At 34.3% G+C, this 16,652-nt stretch overlaps 1 protein-coding gene across 1 annotated transcript; it reads left to right on the top strand.

Annotated features, from left to right (window-relative positions):
• The first annotated feature begins 429 nt into the window (after positions 1–429).
• LOC145318698 (uncharacterized) lies at positions 430–14,181 on the top strand. The gene is made up of 10 exons (XM_080160144.1): positions 430–491; positions 3,633–3,783; positions 4,238–4,387; positions 4,992–5,127; positions 6,163–6,290; positions 7,072–7,151; positions 7,915–8,013; positions 9,083–9,171; positions 11,937–12,013; positions 13,017–14,181. Exons 2-10 carry the CDS (start codon positions 3,633–3,635, stop codon positions 13,115–13,117), a joined length of 1,011 nt encoding a protein of 336 aa, XP_080016270.1. The 5' UTR covers positions 430–491; the 3' UTR covers positions 13,118–14,181.
• Positions 14,182–16,652: the final 2,471 nt, after the last annotated feature.

Raw genomic sequence — 16,652 nt, 5'->3', positions numbered from 1 at the left:
TGATTGCAACCAACTCTCTGAGATGCACAACCTTTGTCTGAGAAGTCCCAACTGTGCATGGTAACGAAATGCGCCTGTTTTAGGCCAAGGAATTCCCCCAACTATTTACATCGCGCATCTGAGTTAGCAGCAGTGGAAACCATTTTTAACGTCAATAGTTATGACGCGAGATTTAAACCAATAATCTTTCCGACGACTATTTTTGTAGCATACAGACCTTTTTACACTTTTCTAGGTCACTTTTGAAAAATTTCAAAAAGAGGTTTTGGGGAGAAAAAATAGTAGTCGTTTTAAGATTACATTTCTTGGGAGGGTGACACATTGGAAAAGGGGGAGAAAAAGGGGGGTAATTATATCACCCCCAACCCCCCAAAAATATAAAGAACAGGTCATTTTATGTGAAAGATATATTTTCCAAATCTCGGATATGTTAGTCGCAGTGGACCAACAATAATTAGAACACCTCGGTCAGTCCACTCCTCATATGAAAGGTGACATAGCTAAACACACAAAATGGAAAAAAGTTAAAATTAAAGTTTCAACTTTCGCTTTTTTAAAAACAAAATATAAAGAGGGAGTATGAATGTCTACCATGGAACATGTTAAACATCAATTTCTCTTTTTAGAATGAAATTATCATAATTTCAATTTAAAAATGACGGATTCCCCGTTGGTTTTTGGCTCTTGGAACTATATATAGAATATATAGGATAGGTTATAGCGGCCCAGGGGGCCTAAACCCAAATTTCATTGGGCCAGGCATTGGGCTCCCAGTAATTATTTAAAAATACTAACTTGCTTCTTTTGAGTTTTACCCAATTAAAATTTTTAAAAATTACTAAAACATAAACAAAAAGTTTTTTTATATATGACAGATTTTCAGTGACTTTAATATATTTGATTACTTGTTACTGGGATCTTAAGGGGTATATCCATTAACAATCCTTAACCTATTACCCCAATATTCAAAATAACCAAATTATCCACAAATTTTGAATGAACAAAATATCAGTATTTAACATTAATTGTAACTATTTTAAAATTTTTAAAAATGTTTTGTGAAAATTAAATACGGAGCCGCATCCCAGTATGTCGAAGAAAAGAGAAATTTTGTATATTTTTCGTAATGATTATGACCAAATTTGTGTTTTTAATATATAGAGATAGAAAAAGTACATATTTTTTGTCTAAAAATAAAAAAGAACTATCCTAAAGATACAAAATAATCGTTAGGAATAACTATGACCTAAAAAATAATCAGATTTATTTAAACAAATCCTTATGTAATGAAGATAAAAAAAAAGTAAATTTAGGGGTCGACTAAATCAAACCCCCCTCCACCTTCACTCAAGTGCCCCAAAAGGCCTCTAGAGGCGTAGACGCTTGTTAGTAATATACATTTTAACAAGGATGACAACATCCATAAAAGCGATTATCACCTGCATAAAGTAAATATTAATGCACAATTGTAAATTATAAGTATATTTGTTGCAAAACTGATTAAATACATGTTACTGTTTAAGGACATACTGACGTTTTTAGGACTTGATTATAGAGATGCTCCGCTTATAACACCATACCTTGTATTTAGGAATCAGTATACCAAAAATCAGACGAATCGGTTAATTTTAACATACAAAAATTTGTTGTCAAAATTTTTTTTTTAAAATCAGCAGGATATTATCGGACGTACGGACTTTCTGGTAACGATTATAAAGTTGCTGCGCTTTCAAAGTCGTACCTAACTGTTAAAGGAATCATCATGCAAAGTTTGAAAACAGTAGGACAATTCTAACATGTTTAAATTAACGAAAAAAGCTAACTGTAACGGACGGACGTACGGACCGACCCTAATTATAGAAAAGCTTCGCTCTGAAAAATGTGATTACGTTAATACAAAATGAAATATAAGGAAAAGTTATTTGAAACATATTAATATTTAAACACCCAGAAATGTCACTCAGTTAAATGTCTCACTTTATATTTTGTTAACTAAATTTACTGTTTTTAAAATCGAAGCTTTTCTATAATTAGGGTCGGTCTGTCCGTAAACATTATCCTGTATCAAGCAGTTTTTCAATAAATTTACTTAAAAATTTGATTCGAAATTATAATTTAAAATTCTGATTATTCAATTCTGACTCTCTACGAGTGTTAATGTTCGTTTGTCGTATCGTTTCAGAGCTTCGCTTTTATGGATGTTGTCATCCTTGTTAAATACAAAGTAATTTTTTTATGAAATTCATCACATGTTTATGTTCTATTTACAAGAACTTTGACTTTTTAACAATTGATAATCTAAAAATATTAGCGGCTGTGCAAAATTTTTTATCATTGTTAACGGGTATGTAAGATTTCGTAAATGGCTAAACCTTGTAGTTCTAGTAAAAAATTGTAAAAAAAACTTGCTAAAGTGATAAGTCTTGCGACCTTGGCTGTGTTATGAGAAAGTTTTGTTGTAGCTAGATTTCCATCATTAAGTACAACATCGTGTAGACAATAGGAATGTCAGAATGTCTAAAAGTACAAACTAACAACTGAACCGATATGATTCTTCTTTAAAGTGTAGCTTCTTTCAGACGATTCCTTATTTTTATTTAAGAACACAGTAATAGTGTCTGACTGATTATGACGTAACAAAAAAAATTAGCCAATGAGAGGCCACTATAAATTTTACCATTGGTCAATAACGGCCTCTCATTGGCAAATTTTTTTTGTTACGTCATAATCAGTCAAACACTATTACTGTGTTCTTATTTAATCTTTAAGTTACTTTGTTTTTATACCTGTTTTTTAATATTTTGTGTTAAACTACGTATAGATGTTGTCATCCTTGTTTTTTATCTTTTTTTCCCTAAACGAACATGCCTATCTAAATCAGTATATGACTAATTTTAGCAGGGATGTAGTTGTCTATAGTGCCCTAGCAAAATGGGGATAGACGTCACTGCTTTTGACCTACCTATTCTATTGATGTCAGGAAATGATGACGGGTAAATAAAATCTGAAATATAAATTACGCAAGTGAGTACAAAATATATACGCATATTTTGGTGTTTTTTTAAAAATGCAAAATATAATGATAACTATTAAAACAATTTTTAAGTATAACTTTTATCTTATTAGGATAACAATTAAAAAAGAAAAATATTTTTACTATATGCAATTCGTGTTCAAACACCTAATTGAAAAAAATAATGCAAGATATAGCTTTTATTTTAAGATAGACTAGGGGCAACGCCCCCTAGAAGCCTTTAGGTATTATTAAAGTGGGAGGGGGATAAGTCAACCGCCTTTCTACTTTTTAATTTGAGTTTTAATAAAAAATATTATTAAAAAAATTTAGGTAGGGGATTTGAAATTGGCGCATTTGTATAAACACCAGTTAATGCACAAAAATAAGGGGGGGAACAAAACAAGTTTTAAAAAATCCGAAATTTCGAACTACTGTCATCCAGGAAATACCCTCTACCCCATCTCTTTTCTAGGTGGTATCTTTCCCCCGTCCATTCTCTTTCCCTCTACTATGACGTCAATAGAATAGGTAGGCCAAATTTTGTGACATCTATCCCCATTATAAAAGGGGACTAATCACAGCTATAGAGATTATATACCAATTCCAATTTATTTAGATGATCTCTAGTCAGTCTGTGCTCCCCCCCGCACTGGCCCTCACACTCCTCCTCGCCCTTCCCCACACCACACAGGCCCTCAATATTGACAAGACAAAACAATCCTCAGTCCAGACGGCCGTACAACAAAATAACAGAGACCCAAGAATCTGTAAGTTTTTTTAGAAGCAAAGCTACTCTACTCCACAGTTTTGGCCCTTGGGTGTCGGTTAGTTGGGAGTCCATGGAAATAGAATTATTTTGGGTTTTATTTTAAATTTGGGACCGTTGCAACCCCTCTTTCTTTAAATTTTGAAGGGAAAAATATTCTGGGAATAAACGTGCAAGGATGAAGGGGAGGAATAGAGGTGTTTACCCCACCTAAAATTTGTTTAAAAACATTAGATTATCCGTCTTTTTACCCCAGTCATAAAAAGCTTGAACGTCCTTGTTTCTAGGACTTTGACCCTAAAAGAAATGATAAAATCAGTAATACCCTCAGACCGTTACTTTTATTAAATTTTACTTTATAGTCCAACCCCTCAAACCCCTCCTCCCCCCAACCCCCCAAAACATACAAAAAAAAACACAAATGTCTGATGATTTAAATTTTCTTTTTTTTTCAGTTTTCGGGTTGTTTGCGTCAGTGACCCCGTACCCATGTACAGGGTCCAGCAGCGGGGCTGCTGGCACCTGCTACACAACATACAACTGTGATGCCAAGGGGGGTGTCGCGGATGGAACCTGTTTTGAGGCCTTCTCCGTCTGCTGTGTTAGTAAGTTTATCTGCTTTAATTTAGTGTATAATCTATAATACAAAGTAGCTTGATGTCTGTCCGTCTGTCCTTCTGTCTGTCCGTCCGTCCCTTAAGATCTCGGTAACCACTGAACCGATCGGATTCTACTCTTCAGGGTATATACCTATTGGTCCTGTGGTGGTTTTAAGCTATTTTCTTGGGGGGTGGGACACCCCAAACCCCCCCAAAAACAAAAAAAATCTCCCCATTTTTTTTTTTTTTTTTTGTAAGAAATATCCTTGGTCCTTTGTAGAAGATTCCTTTGTGGAAGATTTCCTTTGTGGAATATTTTTTTTTACAAATATCACCTTACACTTTTTTTACCATCTGTTGGGGCAAAGCCCCTAGAGGCTAGGGGCGAAGCCGATAGTTTCAATTAAAATAGCTGCTACTTTAATTGTCTAATTAATTATCCCAAATTTAAAAAAACAAGGATAACAATATACATAAAACAATGTTCAGTTGTTCAGTTTCTAATGAAAACTTTTTAAAAATTCTTTCCTTTAAAATTATATCTGTGTTGAAATCATGTACTTACCTTATTTTTTTTTTTCAAACATACAAATCCGTTTTTTTTGTTTAGTTGAGGCTAAATCGTGTGGATCCGAGATCAATGACGTGATAGGAACTATCAGGAATCCTACCTATCCTAGATCATTTGATGGACCTGGCACCTGCTCCTACACAGTCAACAAACAGGCTGGATACTGCCAGCTCAAGTAAGTTTTATTTCTCTATTAGAATTAGAGGATGTCTGATTGTGTGTGTGTGTGTGTGTGTATGTGTGGGGTGTGTGTTTGTATGCCTGTCTATATCCAACGATATCGCTTTAACCGCTGAACCGTTCTCCTTTACAATGTAGCTTCTCAAAGGTCCTGTGAAGGTTTATAACTATTTTTGGGGAGGGTACAACCATCCTTCCAAGAGAAATCACCGCTAGAAAAAATCTTTTAAAACTAATATTTAAGATCCTCCTATAAATGGGCAGTTATACACAATAAACTGTCCTGCTTTAGCTGACAAAGATTTTTGTTTTTAATCAGTGACATTAGATTCATTTCAATGATAAGAGCTGCTTAACTTTTGATCGATATAAATTCCTGAAAGCTAGCTTTATCTTAAGAATAACAAATAAGAGTGCCTATTTATAAAACTTTAGGCACCAGTTTAATTTACAGTTCAATGTTCCCTCCAATCCTGATAGATTCTTCTAAATATTTAGAAAGAAAATCTAAAATTTGTCGTCTTCTTTTCAATTCTTTTTAAGAGTTGGCTGTATGTCTGTATGTTCATTATGTTCAGTAAAATTTTGTAAACGGCTGTACCAATCGTTCAACTAATCTTTAGGAAAGCTTATTTAGTAAAGATTTCAAAGGTAGGTTGTGGTATGGATTTAAAGAGATAAGACAATGGACTGATGTATATCACCAAAATTGCAAATGTGCAAAATTTCAATAGACGTGCAGACATTCCTTAGTTATAGTGATACTAATTTTACATACAATCTCAATCTAGGGTTTAGTATTGTAACACTAGCAGCAAACTTTGTTGGTGAATGTGCAAAAAAACTATAGACGTACAGACATGTCAAAGTTATCGTATAGCTTCGCTATTAATACTATTTCTTTCTAGGGTTGAATTTATGGACATGTCGTTAGCAGCACCCGTTGCTGGTTAATGTTTAAAAACTCTATAGACGTACACACATTCTTTATTTATAATGTAGTTCAGCTACTAATATCATTTCTATTTAGGGTTGAATTTATTGACGTGTCTCTAGCAGCCCCCGTTGCTGGTGAGTGTGGTAATGACACTCTGACAATCACCGGAGATCCTGTTAATACTCCCACCCTGTGTGGCACTCTTACTGACGACCCTACAAGTAGGTGTTTTTAGTAGCGAAGCTACTTTATAATAAGAAATGTCCGTCTGTCCGTAAGAAACGTTTTGGGGGAAACTTGATTTTCTCGGCTCCTATTCAAGATAGATAGCTGAAATTTTTAGTAAAGATTCTTATGATATATGCCCATCTAGTCTATACATTGTTTTGTCCATCTGTCTGTTATTTGGGGTACTAGATCTTTCCTAGATTTCGAAGTTTTCGTGATTTCCCTGTTTTATCAAGTTTGATGTTTAATGTATGACACTGCTCTATAGTAAATTTTTTCCCGATATCCATTCATAATTTTTTAGCTTCACTACTTATGGATGTTGTCATCCTTGTTTTATTATAGAATGTTTTTGGTGCTTTTCCAAATAGTGTCTATCGAGCTTTGAAACACCCTCAATCTTATTTTTTCTATGCCTAACCCCCTGTGGAAAGCCCTAACTTTGCGGGGCTACCCAGTACCTAACCTGCCCCAACGTTAGAAAAAAAACAGCAGTGTCTGAACTTTGCCACCAATATTTTGAATCTACAAAAATTTTGTCTAAAAATGAATAATAGTTATTTCTCGCATCGTATTATAAACAGCTTTCCGCATTCGGCACCTCGGGGCAAAAACACTAGTTTTAATCTTATAATTGTAAATTTTTATATTCGTAGAAAGCTGGTTATAATACGATGCTAGACATAGTTTTTTCGTATGGATGAGAACCGGTTCCTATCCACTGGATTCGAATGAATACGAGAAATCTCTTATTTATAATATTTAAATTTTCAGTGATTATTTCAATGTCGAGTGTATCCAGTGTTGATGTATCTTTTGCTATTGCTAATGACACTTCAAGATGGGATTTAAAGGTAAGATTACAATTATGTTAGTAACTAGCGGCTTCGTCCTTAGCCTCTAGGGGCTTTGCCCCAAGAGTTATGATCAACCTAATTTTCGTGTTTTAGATTTTAAAAGAAAAGTAAAAAAAATTTGGGGGGGTGAGGATTTTTTTTTTTTTTGGTGGGGGGGGGTTTGGTGGGGTTTGGGATGTCCTTCCCTCCAACAAAATAGCTTGAAACCATCACAGGACCATTACGTATATTACCTAAAGATTAGAGACCAATCGGTTCAGTGGTTACTGAGTTTTTAAGCTTCAGAAAGACAGACAGACATTGTTCTACTTTGTATTATAGATAGCAGCTGTGCCCTTAACCTCTGAGAGTGGTAGAATTACAAGTAACAGCCCCCTCCCCCCGCTTCCCCTATGAATTTGTACATTGTTGATTAATGCAACTTTAATCATCCTTTCTCGTAACTGGACAAAGTGTCTCAAAAATCAGCCATGTGACGTCAAAAAAAGAAGAGATTATCCATCTCTTTTTTAGGAATTTTCTTTCCTACTTCTCCTCGCATCTCATTTTTATAACGTCACATGGTTGAATTTTGAGACACTTTGTCCAGTTACTACTTTCCTGCGTTCATGTTCTTCTATCGTATAAAAGGGACATTAATAAGAAAACTAACTGAAATTGGAACTTTTGTTGTTTATAATTAGGGAAGTAAAGCAATTCATCGTCCATTGTCTTATCCCTTTATGACCCTGATTTGCTTACAGATTTTTTTTGTTTGCAGGTGACCCAGGTGTCATGTACAGATGCAGATCTAGCCCCACCAGGATGCCTGACCTATGATACTGAAACTAGTGGCACTCTTAAATCTTGGAATTATCAGGTAAAAGTCCATTTTTTAACCCGCGATCGTGGCTCAATACGCAGCGCATCTGCGTGATAGGTTCGAATCTCGGGCCGACACCGAGTCATAGCTACAGACGTTAAAAATGTTTCCTATTGCTGCTATGTCAGGTGCCCGACATGAATATTAAGAGTAGGGGGAATGCCTTGGCCCATAAACAGGCGCAACTCATTACCATTACACGTGGATGATTCTCTAGATGATCACTTAAATCGAAGGAGAATCCCGCCCTTACGAGGTAATGTCAAAAATGGTAAAAAAAGTCTATTTATTTAGAACAAGTTGGACTTATATGTGTTTTACTGCTAAAATTTGTATCATAAAAAGTTACTATCTTTTAAAGTTTTATTAAAACATGAGACAGTTATAAAATGAAATAATGTATAATAGCATTTTATAAAAGTAAAACAATATTGTAGTGCATTTTTAAAAGCGAAGCTTTTCTATAATAAGGGTCGGTCCGTCCGGACGTCCTTAACGGATAGCTTTTTTCGTTAATTTTGTTAAAATTGTCCTATCGATTTCAAATTTTGCATGATGATTCCTATAGTAGCAACTTATAAAGCGTAGCAACTCTACAATCGTTACCAGAATGTCCGTACGTCCATTTTAAACATGTTGATTATTAAATTTTTCTAATAACAATTTTTCATATGATATAATCATCCGATTGATCTGATTTTTGGAGTACTGATTCCTATTACTGCCATTGCCATATTTGAAATCAGATATGTGTAAATCAAATACTTTTTAAAACCCGGTGTTGAACAATTTATTAAGAAATAATAGTTAAATAATGTTAATTTTTAATTTCTGAATTCTCGAGGAAAAACACACATAATAGACATAAAAGCTATTGTTTGAAAATTACCCATTGTGTAGATTTGGACATACCAATCAAAATTGAATATAAATACCCAAAGTTTTTTAACCATCAAAAAACGTGTTTGAGCCAATGTGGATATAAAAATTTGGGTACCAGTGTAATTAAAAATCTAATGTCTTCCTGAAATAAAAGTACTCAAACTACTAACAATATATATTTTAGTCTGGTGTTGGCCATATGATCAATGGACAAAGCTACACCCACTGTCTCAAGTATACACCTGGATTCTGTGATGTAACATTCACTGACAAGTAAGCAATTTTAACTATCAAAATTAATAAAATTATATACGTAAACACAACTTATTAGTAGCGAAGCTACTCTATAATTTTAAATGTCCGTCCATCCGTCCGTCCGTCTGTCCGTCAGAGACAGAAAGGGAGGAACGTGATTTTCTCGGCTCCTATAAAAGATAGAGAACTGAAATTTTCAGGGATTAATTATATTACCATTCGTTATATTTTCATATATTCGTGATTTGGTTGGGTTGCTAGAATAATTCCTACATATTTAATTTTTCATGATTTTCTCCACTCTTATTCAAGATAGACGGCTTAAATTTTTAAGGACTGAATATTTTCATCATATTTTGCATACTTTTATTAAGCTTTATCGAGATTTGCTAATTGGTTGGGTGCTAGTTCGATTCCTAGATTTTTTCATGATTTCTTTACTCCTATTTAATATAGACGGCTGATATTTTTAGGGATTAAATAAGTTAACAATTTTCATATCCCCACAAAGTTTCATTAAGATTTGCATATTGGTTGGGGTGCTATATCGATTCCTAGATTTTCACGTTATAAATCTTACATTGTTTTGTGGTTTTTTAGTTTAATATTTTTTTTATGAAACTGCTCTTTAGTTCATTTTTTTCTGGATATCCATCCATTATGAAAGTTGTAATTCTTGTTTTTTCTCATTTTATTTTTGGTATACAATTGTTTCACTAATAAATAGATCATCAGTTCCATTTAAGATGTTAAAACATAAGAGTTAAAAAATAGATATCTTTGCATCTTTTGAATCTATTATTATACAAGTTGGTTGATTGGTTTCAAAATGCGTACTTAATGACGTAGACCTATTTTAACTAAAGTTAAAAAAAACAAATGCACATAAAACTTAACCCTTATGATTTTCAAATAACGTAGGGGGGAGGAGTGTGCTCGACTAGGCACTTTTAGGGAAACCACCGAATATATGTCAGACTGCTTTTATTTTATGCCATATAGTAATACTATAATTTTAAATAGTAAGCTTTTTTGTCTGCACCGTAGGATCTTGCTTACCGCTGAACCGAAAGGTTTCTCCTTTACGGTAAAGCTTCTTTTAGTCCCAGGAAAGGTTTTTAACTATTTTTGGGGAGGATGTCCCCACCTTCCCCCCCAAAAAATTGTTAAGTTTTCTTTTTAAAATTTAAATTTAAAATTGGGACGAATATGAATTTCCCTCTCCCACCTTAAACTCCTAGGGGCGCAACCGTTAGTATGTTAATAGAGTAGTCGCGTAGATAACGATAAAAATTTTTTTTTCTTAAATTGCTTGTTAATAATATGTGAGACACGATCACTTTTTTATACACTTAATTATAAAAATTACTTAGAAATTGTATGTCAAGTTTTGACAGGGATTTAAAGATAAAAGCTTATCTTTATTTAGAATTTCTAGTTTTGTTTTTAAACTGAGTTCCCGGGGTTTAATCATTTTTTCTCATTGTATTTTTGTATGTCTTTATTCAATTCATCCCCCTTGCAAAATTAAGGAGGTAGACACATCCCCTAAAACAGAAAATGGGTATGTCAATATAAAAAAAGTCACACCCCCCCCCTAAAATTTAAATATGTCATAGTGGAAAAAAACAGTGAATGCATTAGAGTTGGGCCGGATATCCGGTCATTTTCAATATCCGGCCGGATACCGGATATTGAAACTATCCGGCCGGATATCCGGCTATAACTTTTTTTATACTTTACACCAAAAATCTCTGCTTTTTAAAATTTTAAATGACTATAATTTTCTTATTATTGAAGCTAGAAGAACATTTTTTGAATATGTTTATCTTTATGTAAATTTTATACATGAAATCACAAAAGTTTATTAATAAATTTTTTTTGCTACTTTAATATCTGGTAATTTAGCCGGATATCCGGTAATTTGACCGGATAACCGGATATTTGCCGGATATCCGGTGTTGGCCGGATATCCGGTATCCGGCCAAAAAAGTATCCGGCCCAACCCTAGAATGCATGCGTCTGATTATTATTGTCCTGATATTTTCGGATCAAAGGACCTTGAAAAAAAAACGCGGCAGTTGTTGTTTCAAGATCTGTGTGTGTCATCATGTCCGCTGAATGCAAGGACGCCCAGACAACCCTCCCCCCCCCCTCCCACTATTAAAAAAAATTACATTAGACTCTCCACTCTACCCCCACATTATCAAATGAAAAGAACCTCACCCCCCCCCACCCCCCCCCACAAAAAAATGTAAAACTCTCATTTTAGGCCCTCCCCCCTAAAAAAATGCTTGGACGTCCGTATTACATTATGAAATTAAAAGAACCTCAAACTATAAGTACAACACTAACTTTTTCGTTTCAATTCAATTGCTTTCGATTTTTTTGCAATTTTGAAAACTCTTTTATCATGTGACGATATGCAGAAGTGATAACACATTGATGCATATCTACATTTTAATCACTGAGGCTTGGTAGTTTTCGTTTGTATGTTTATTACAAAGGTTAGGTTAGGTTATATCGCGTATTGCGTAGCCCTAAACAATATATAGATTAGATGAACATATGTCAGAGAAATCTTTACTCAGAATTTTAGCTTTCTATCTTTAATAGTAGCCGAGAAAAATCACGTTTCCCCAATAGCGTTACGGACTGACTGACTGACGCACTTACTGACGGACGGACGGACCGACAAAGTGAATTATAGAGTAGTTTCGCTAATAAAAAGGCTTTTGACAAATGCTTTGTGATAAAGCACCTAACAATAATATTGTTTTCAGTGGATTTGAGATGGGAGATGGAGCAGTTACTATTGGTTCTATTATGAATACTGGATCTGAGTTCACTGCAACTTACTGTAAGTATCATATCCTATTATATAAACTAATAAGGTTTTTTGTCTGTAGCTTTAGATTAACATAACCGCTGAACCGCTTGAGTTCTTCTTTTTAGGGAAGCTTCACATAGATCCAGGTTGGTTTTCAGCAATATAATTTTAGATTTATGTCTGATGGTGGTTTTAGGCAGTTTTCTTCCTTCCCCACTAGTTCCAATATAATACAGAGCCCCTAGATGCAAGGGGCGCAGCCACTAGTCCTATTAATAAAAGTAGTAAGGTTTTTGTTTGTAGCTTAAGAAATCCAGAACTACTGAACCGATTTTAGTTTTAGAATTAAGTCTTGGGAAGGTTTTAGGCTATTTTTCTGTCTTTCCCTACCTTTTCTAATACAGAGCCACTAGATGCTAGGGGTGCAGCCATTAACGTATATCATATATAAGAAAGAGAATGTCATTGTCTATCAATCTCTCTGTCTGTAACTCAGGATCTCGCGGATCGGTAGACCCTAGGGAAGGATTAAAGCTATTTTTAAAAAATTAAAAGTTTAAGTAAAGGGTCGGCTTACCTACTTATCTTCCTTTTATAGAAAGAAGTAAGCTTTTTTTTGTCTGTAGCGAAGGATCTCGCTAACCGCTGAACCGATATGGTTCTCCTCCACAGTGAAGCTTCTTTTAATATGTGTGATGGTTTTAAGCTTTTTATTTTTATAAATAAGTCTTGGTATTGTTTTAGGCTACTTTTCTGCCATTCCATATCCCTTCGAATGTGGCCCAGCCACTAGTTTTTTAATATAGAAATACATCATTATTGGTTTAAATACGATAATAGTTATGTCTCGCATCGTATTATAAATATAAATATTCCGCGGATATAGAATGTACAATTATTAGATTAAAGCCAGTGCTATATTCGTAGAAAGCTGGATATAATACGATGCCAGACATAGTTTTGCGTATGGATAAAAACCGGTTCCTATCCACCGGATTCGAATGAATACGATAAAAGATGGTAAATATTTTAGTTAACTTCACTGGGCCGTATGCCTTCTCTGTGACTACTCCCGAGGATAATGTGGATTACGCAGCTGGCTATGACCTTACCTATGCAATGGTGGCTTGCTAACAGGAAACACATGAACTGTTAATAATCACATCGTAGTATGAACAGGTTTCCGCGGATACAAAATGAAAAATTGTAAGATTAATTCCATTATGGTTTACCCTGAAGGGCTAAAGATCCGGAAATTGATTTTATGATTTGTGAAAAATTGTCTATAGCAGGATACGATACTTGATTTTTTAGTATGGCTGAGAACCGGTTCTTATCCAGCGGAAAGTAATCGGTTTGGAAGCCATACTGGAATTTTTGTTATACATATATAGTGATAATGATGTGAAAGTGACCAGGACAAAATAAATTATACACGTGTACAAACAATCCTGGTAAATATGATGGAATTGTAGGCAATCTTTCAAACTTTTAAAATTTTGTGAATAATGTTATAAAGAAGCTGAACAATGTGATATAATTTAAATTAACGTAGAGGTCAGAATGTCTTTCTTTCTAAGGCTGTTGTGATCTTTATCTTTTATTTTTGTTTGTTTTTAAGCTGAACTTTGTTTTTATGTTGGTGAGCTGAACTTATTGGCATTTATTTTTTGTTGTATGTATTATTGTAAGGGAGGTAGGGGACATTGGACTGTAAATTATACTGGAACCCAAAGTTTTTAATCTTTTTATCTATTTCGTTGGTTTAAAAACTTTGGGTACTAATTTAAAATTTTGATTGGTTGACTCCAAACTAGTCAGGTCCGCGAGATTTTCATCTACAGGATGGGTAGTTTGGTTTATCATCATTGAGGATGTACATAAATTTATTGTTCAATGTCTTATCCCCTAAGATCCCTGATTATTGTATAAAAAGAGAAGTCATTACTATGAAGAAGATGAAGTCCCTCAATGACGTCATAAAAATGAGGGATGAGGAGAGGAGGAGTGAGAAAGAAAACCCATAAAAAAAGAGATGGATAATCCCTCGTTTTTATGACGTAACATGCTGATTTTTTTAGGGACTTTCTTCGTCTTCTACTATGAACAACATGTGCTGTGATATTAGAGCTTTTAAAATATTTGTAATATTGTTATTAGAAATTTCAATACAATTTTCGCTTTGCTTTAAAACATGATTTGGGTTATTTAATTAGAAAGTAAAGGTATTATCGGCTTCGTGACATCGCCTCTTAAGGGGCGCGTCGTCGTATTTTCACAATAGCTTTTGATAGTTTTTTTAGGTTAGGTAAATGTTTATGATTGCCCCGCACGGTTAGGCAATTGGGCCCGCAGGTTTAAAGCACCCCGCAGGAGCTAGAAATAGGTGAATAGCTACTGTGAAAATGCGACGAAACGCCCCTTAAGAGGCGATTTCATGAATCCGAAAGTTTTTTCCAGCATGGTTCCCAACCCAATAGTCTTAACCGGTTTTTAGCAATACTGAAAAAAGTATGTATCGTATCATATGAATAATAATATGAGAGTCAAATGTATAATCTAACAAAATTTCGATTTACTATATGCACGAAAAACTATCTATAATACGATACGCTAAACAATACATACATATTAAGTTGAAAGTATACCATGTTGACTATTTTATTTACTACTAGCGGCTACGCCCCTAGAGGCCTCTAGTGGCATTTAAATGTTTTAAATTTATTTTAAATATCTAATTTGAGAAATAATTTGTCTATGTTATCAGCTCTTAAATTCATGCTTCTACGCAGCGCGACTACGCTAGCGAGACTACGCTAGCGACACTATGCGGCGAAAATATTTAAATTTTTTCGATTTTACTGTGATTTCTCTTTAGAGGGTGGTGGTACCCTCCCCCAAAATAGTTAAAAACCTTCCAGGGACATATGAGAATCTACCCTGTTAAGGAGAACCCTATCGGTTCAGCGGTTAGCGAGATCCTTCGGTACAGACACACAGATACACACGCAGACAAACAAACATCCTGTTACTTTAGTATAAGGATTTAATTTTGTACTTTGAAAACAAATTGCTATGTAACAAGGATGACAACATCTATAAAAGCGAAGCTCTGAAACATTAGGACAAACAAAAATTAACACACTTGTAGAGTGAAATGACTGAATATAAATGTGTAAAAATCGAAACAAATTGAAAGTAAATTTGTTAAAAAACTGCTTAAATACAGGATATTGTTTAAGGACATACTTACGTTTTTAGGACTTGAATATAGAGATGCTTCGATTATAACATTGCACTTTGTTGTCCTGGGAATCAGTATTCCTAAAATCAGACCAATCGGATAATTTTATCACATAAAAATTTGTCGTTAAAAAGTTCAAAATCAACATGTTTAAAATGGACGTACGGACATTCTGGTAACGATTATAGATTTGCTACTACTACAGGACTCATAATGCAAAGTTTGAAATCAATAGAACAATTCTAACATGCCTAAATTAACGAAAAAAAGCTAACCGTTACGGACTGACGGGCCGAACCTAATTATAGAAAAGCTTCGCTTTTAAAAAAGTGAAATGTTTGAAAAGAACAAGTTTTTGAATGTGCTTATCTTTGTGTCAACCTTCATCAAATCTAACAACTTTCACCTAAATCTTCAGATCTCAGGGATAGTATAATACATATTTAAAAGATAAAATTCTTATGTAAAAAATTAGCGGCCACGCACCTAGAGGCCTCTAAGTGCACATAAAGCAAGAGGGGTTGGCGCAAATTTACCCTTGCTTATTCTTAATTTTACTTATAAAAAGAAAAGTAAAGTAGCTGGACAAGGTGTCTCAAAAATCAGCCATGTGACGTCATAAAAAATGAGTGGGATGAGAGGAGAAGTGGGAAAGAATACCCATAAAAAGAGATGGAATATCCCTCATTTTTATGACTTTACATGGCTGATTTTTTAGACACTGACCTGCTACAAAGTAAAGAATTTGATCGGTAGGGGCGATTCCTCTTGGGAGAAACGTGGTAAACTCTCCCAAAATAATTATAAATCTTTAAAATGAACTTAAACAATACCAAAGAAATATCAAAATGGTATTTTTCTCAAATATTCAATATTTTTCCAATTCTTCGTGATCAGAGAAAAAATTTCAGGCATTTAAATTCCACTTTCCCTTTCAACTAAGCCAAACCCTTCCCTTTTTTGCACCAAAAAAACTGCCCAACTTTTCTTCCTTGATAGATCTCCATTTTTCATTTCCTGAAGGAGACTTGAAAAGATACTACTGGTAGTTTTTACATAATTTAATATTATGATTTTCTTACAGATTTCTTTAAAACCTAAAAATTCAAAAATTATAAATTAAATCAAATTTGTACCATGAAATCCTGTTTTCCTAAGGTGCATGGTGATTTAACATGACATGACCTAACATTGCACGCAAACCAGTAAGCGTAAGATTGTGTGTGTGTGTGTGTGTTGGGGAGTATGTGTGTGTGTGAGAGGGTGTGGGTGTGTGTTTACGTGTGTGTTAGGCGCACACGCTTGACTTTAGGTTGGGTAGGGCTCATAGACTAGGTCAAATCTGCGTGCTTGTGTGTGTATGTGTTTGTGTGTTTACTATTCGGCCTAGCTCCAGGGGCAAAACGAGTGTGTGTTTACTATTCG

This window comes from Acartia tonsa, chromosome 5 (genome assembly GCF_053477335.1).
Source record: "Acartia tonsa isolate MP-2025a chromosome 5, ASM5347733v1, whole genome shotgun sequence".
In the NCBI taxonomy this organism is placed as follows: domain Eukaryota; kingdom Metazoa; phylum Arthropoda; class Copepoda; order Calanoida; family Acartiidae; genus Acartia; species Acartia tonsa.
The sequence above is the reverse complement of the archived record's forward strand: the minus strand, read 5'-3'. Positions and strand labels throughout refer to the sequence as shown.

What these genes read in the sequence shown, in the direction of transcription:
- LOC145318698 (XM_080160144.1), top strand. Translation starts at nt 3,633, where the DNA reads ATGATCTCTAGTCAGTCTGTGCTCCCCCCCGCACTGGCCCTCACACTC. An exon ending in TAACAGAGACCCAAGAATCT is followed by an intron (nt 3,784 to 4,237) that starts GTAAGTTTTTTT and finishes TTTTTTTTTCAG; the next exon opens with TTTTCGGGTTGTTTGCGTCA. An exon ending in TGAGTTCACTGCAACTTACT is followed by an intron (nt 12,014 to 13,016) that starts GTAAGTATCATA and finishes TAAATATTTTAG; the next exon opens with TTAACTTCACTGGGCCGTAT.